Source organism: Morone saxatilis, unplaced genomic scaffold (assembly GCF_004916995.1).
Source record: "Morone saxatilis isolate NCDOM2014 unplaced genomic scaffold, NCSU_SB_2.0 Contig2, whole genome shotgun sequence".
In the NCBI taxonomy this organism is placed as follows: domain Eukaryota; kingdom Metazoa; phylum Chordata; class Actinopteri; family Moronidae; genus Morone; species Morone saxatilis.
Window position 1 is genome coordinate 22,884,895 of NW_023339762.1, and position 4,415 is coordinate 22,889,309.

At 41.8% G+C, this 4,415-nt stretch overlaps 1 protein-coding gene across 1 annotated transcript in view; it reads right to left on the bottom strand.

Annotated features, from left to right (window-relative positions):
* Positions 1–4,002, bottom strand: part of uri1 (URI1 prefoldin like chaperone) — a gene marked incomplete in the record, with an annotated part of 10,797 nt that extends 6,795 nt beyond the window's left edge. Inside the window, 2 exon segments of the mRNA XM_035665037.1 lie at positions 2,493–2,527; positions 3,584–4,002. Coding sequence (XP_035520930.1) covers positions 2,493–2,527; positions 3,584–3,655 — 107 coding nt within the window.
* Positions 4,003–4,415: the final 413 nt, after the last annotated feature.

The window sequence follows — 4,415 nt, forward strand, 5'->3', positions numbered from 1 at the left end:
TGTGTGTGTGTGTGTATGCTGGAGGGAGAAATAGAAATTGAGCGCAGCATGGTGGTAGAGCTTACAGTAAATGGAGACATTTAGGAAAGCAGTAGATAGACAGACACAAACACACAGATCAAAGAGGTTTGAGCATTACAGTACACTAGGGAACAAAAGGAATAGAGAGAGAGAGACAGACTCAGAGACGGAGAGAGCGAGAGAGAGAGAGGATGTGAGTGAAGGTGAATAGAAACCCCAATCAATACGCCATCCAAGAACAGCTTGAGCCAGCGAAGGAGCAGAGAAACTGAAAGAGGGAGACAGAGAGAGAGAGACGGAGAGAGGGAAAAGTGGGTCAAATAATGAGACGAAAGGATGTGTGTTTGCACGGAGGACAGAGAGACGGAGGGAGAGAGAGGAAGATGGATGGAAATGTGATAGAAGAAGTGGGGTCAGAATAGAGAGAACGAGGGAGTCACGAGCGCCCGACCCCTGCTGACCCCTCAGCCAGGAGGGCCCGAGGAGTTCAGGGCAGGGGACGGGGGAAGGTTTGGAAAAAGGAGGAGGTAATATCGATGTGTGTGTGTGAGGGGGCTGATGTGTTGAAGAGGGTAAGGAGGAGGAGTGAGGGTGAGGGTCAGGGGGGTTGGGGATCAATCGACCATCCAAGGACAATATGGAGCCATTTTCTCAGACTCATTTGGTCTGATCACTGTAAACCAGGAACTTGAATTCACCTCAGTATTCACATCTGTCTCATGCACCTGTTTATGTGTTTACACAAACCATTCTGATATAACTGACTGTAATTTAGCATCTTGTGCACATCACACATTTGGCCGGATAACGTTACAGTTGCCGCTGTTATCCACTGAGAGCACTTTACATTAAACTGCATTTGAAGAGAAATCACTCACTGTTAACTTTGAAGAACACTATTTAGAGTGTCTGCAATTTTAAAGTCTGATTGTCTAGAGAGACTCAAATTATCCAACAATCCAACATAATATGTAGTGAGTAATTAGAAGATTAGTAGTCATTAATCAAGTGCTAACAATCATCACCCACTGATAAGGCTGCATCCCTAACGAGGCAAAGCAGGCAACTGCCCCGGGGGCCCCATAAAAGGCCCCTAAAAAGCTCCAGGCTGTGTTGCCATGTCAACTACAGAGTTAATTTTTCAAGTTTTAACATCTAATCACGTTGCCCTTTCTTGAAGAGGGGTACCTGTGCCCATTTGGCACGAGGACCATGCAGCAAATCTGGGCCCAGGTTCCAGTATTGAGAAGCTTTACAGATTGAGAGAGTGGGAAGAACGGAGGTTTGATAGGTGCCCTATACAAGTTAATCTGTCCTGTCTGTAAGCCTTTTTCATTACAAAAACATTTTGACATGTCACAGTAGGTAAAGCACAGGTGTAAATAATAGTTTGTGGAATTACATTCAGTTTCAGGGTCCTGACATAGTGCATGCTGCTTCAATGTGGCACTTTCTCAGCCTACTGGGGCCCTTTGACTAGAGCAAAGCCATCGTTAATGTTGAGCAATGCCTGTGCTTTGTCCTACTATGACATGTCAAAATGTCTGCTATGGTAAAAGACCTGTTAGTAAATTTACTCCCACCATAGCTCTGCACCAAATTCAACTTGAGCATGACTAAAGTACAAATTTACTGAAGTACAAAGGTGGAAGATTGTCTAATGAATTGCCGGATGGGCCGAAGACAATCAGAATAACTAAAAGCCACTGTGTGGGTGTGCAGGGGCCTATAATGTTTCCAGTGCGCTGAAAATACTCCTTCTTGTTACAGCAACTGTGTTTGGGGATCAGAAATAAACCGGCTAATTACGACATACCTGAAACAAATGCCCCTGATTGGTCAGGGAGTGTCTAATTAGCTGATTTTAACCAGAGCCAGCACTCTAAACGCAAAGCATCAATACTGCACAGAATCGTGCTTGATTAATTGTGGAAGCCAAAATCATGGTGGTTATTATAAAATAAATAATGCAGATCTAACATGGGGCTATACCAACTGTGTCTCCTACTTAATACAGGCTGAAAGAAATGAAAGAAGCTACATTTCTGGGTATAATATCCATATAATCTCATTTTCAAATTGGTTGTATTCATAGAAGCGAATCATGTGGAGACAAGCAAGTCAAGAGCCATAACAATCGTGGCTGAGAGTTAGCAAGAGTTGTGCAGAACAGGACTTGCTTTTAACATTTACAATGTAAATATGAGTAATACTGAGCTTTTGAGTGCCTTTTTATCACAGATATACGTGTTTTCTATATCTACAAGGAAAAGGCTGTGATATGTGCTGTCACACAAAGCGGTCAATGCAGGTAGAACCTGTACTGGCTGTTTTTTGTCACTTAGAATAACTTTGCATGAATGTTTGATATGTGTGTGTGTGTGTGTGTGTGCTCAAAAGAAAAGAAACTAAAAAAATGCTCATCGCTTTCCAATTGCTGAAATAGTGCATGGGACTTTCGTAATGCTTACCAGTGCTGAATCCGACTTTCACAGTCTTTCACCACCTGTTTTTTAGGACAAATTATTTCAAATATGAATCACGTTGAAAATTACAGTCTCGTGTCAAAGATTTAATAGAATAAAAAAGGAGTTAAGGTCAAAAGGCAAATGTGATTATTGTCACATTTTCTGCTCAGTACATTCATTTGACTGCTACTGCAAATACTACTATGCAAAAGACACACTGTTAAAGGTAAAGAATCACCACACACACACACAGAAACAGACAGAATACCCAACCAGACCAAAGGAGGAGGAGAGGAAGACAAACACAGCTGTCAAAGCTAAATCTGGTGAGGACATTTACACAAACAGCCCTTCACTGTGACATACGGTGGCACATACAGTTTATGTGAACAACTGTTGTTTGTTGCAGTCTGCATGACAACAATAACAAATACTAATATCATTTAAATAGCAAAGCATCTGTACACCTGTATGTCAAACACAGATAATACTAATAGTATGAGGATATATAAGTGGAGGAAAGAGGATGTGCTACTTCTCTACGTAAACCAACACAGGTTATACAGATAGAAAAGTAAAACCTATTGGAGTTAGATTATTATCTGGGACTTCCTGGCTCAATATCTGTGTGGGGGTTGGGTCCAGCTAAACCCACCTACCGTTATCTACGTTGGTCGACAACTCATAAATACGTTAAGAGTCAGTTTCCCCCCCTCAAACTCTGGAAAAACAAAACAAAAACCCTGCAAGCCTACAATTTAAAACCCCAGCAGAGTGAGCCCAGAAGTGCGAGGAAACGAAACTAAACACGCCTCCAAAAGCAATGCGAGGACTCGAACATGTGAGTGGCTGCAAGGGAGGAAGCTTCTGGAAAACGGGACAGGCGAAACAAACTTACTAAATGTGGCTTATAGGTTAGTACAAGAAGTGCACAGACGGGTTATACATGATGTTAAGGGAAAACACACTCCAGTAGATCCACTCGTGGGGTTTAAAGACCCTTTCCTGCTCCACCGCATGGCCAGTAGCTGACTTTGGGGTTTTTTTGGGGCTAACGTTCAGCGAAATGTTTGGTGTCAACTGGTTCAAATTACCTTCTGGTGTTCCTCTCGGAGCCTGACAACTCCGTCGAGATGATCTATATTCATTTTACCTTTTTCAGCCATTGTCAAACCACGTGCACAACAGGAATCTGCTGGTTTTTTCTTTGTGACCCCCTCCACAAAAAAAAAAAAAGAAAAAGCCCAAAGCTCAGGGGTTGTTGTGAGTCCTAAAGAAGTGTTTATGAATGCAGCAGCAGTTATTCCTGAGAGCCGTTCTGCTCGTATTCATCAATGAGGCAGTGGTAGTTATCCTCACTTTCGGTAGTGAGACCATTTCACACTCTCATTTCAAGATTTCTGCATGCTTTTCCAAAAAATATCCACGGTTTTTGTTCAATATTCCCCAAGATTAGCAGGTATTCCTGGGCACTCTCGCTGCGACAGCACCTCGGTCCGACGTCGAGCCAGCACGCGTGACGACGGCACTTCCGCTCAGGATATTCAAAATAATAGCCAGGTCGCTTCTTAGTGCAATGAAAATGCTGCCACTAGATCTGAATTGTTTATTGCCAAGTAGGTTTTTACACCTACGAGGAATGTGCATTGGTACACAAAAATCACACAGAAAGATAAAGTTAAAATATAAATAAATAAAGCTAAGAAAAGAAAGAATGAAATAATAATAAGCAGAGGCAAACCTGTGAATAAATAGGTAAATGGCAAAAATAAATTGATAACACACTCTAAAAGGATTCAATTACAAGTAAAACTTTTAGCATGGCCGGATTAATCTGTGGTTGCCAGCTTTGACATGACAATCAATATTTGAGTTAAAGTACGCAAGTATTGTCAGCACAAATACAGTAAATGTCAACAATAAAAA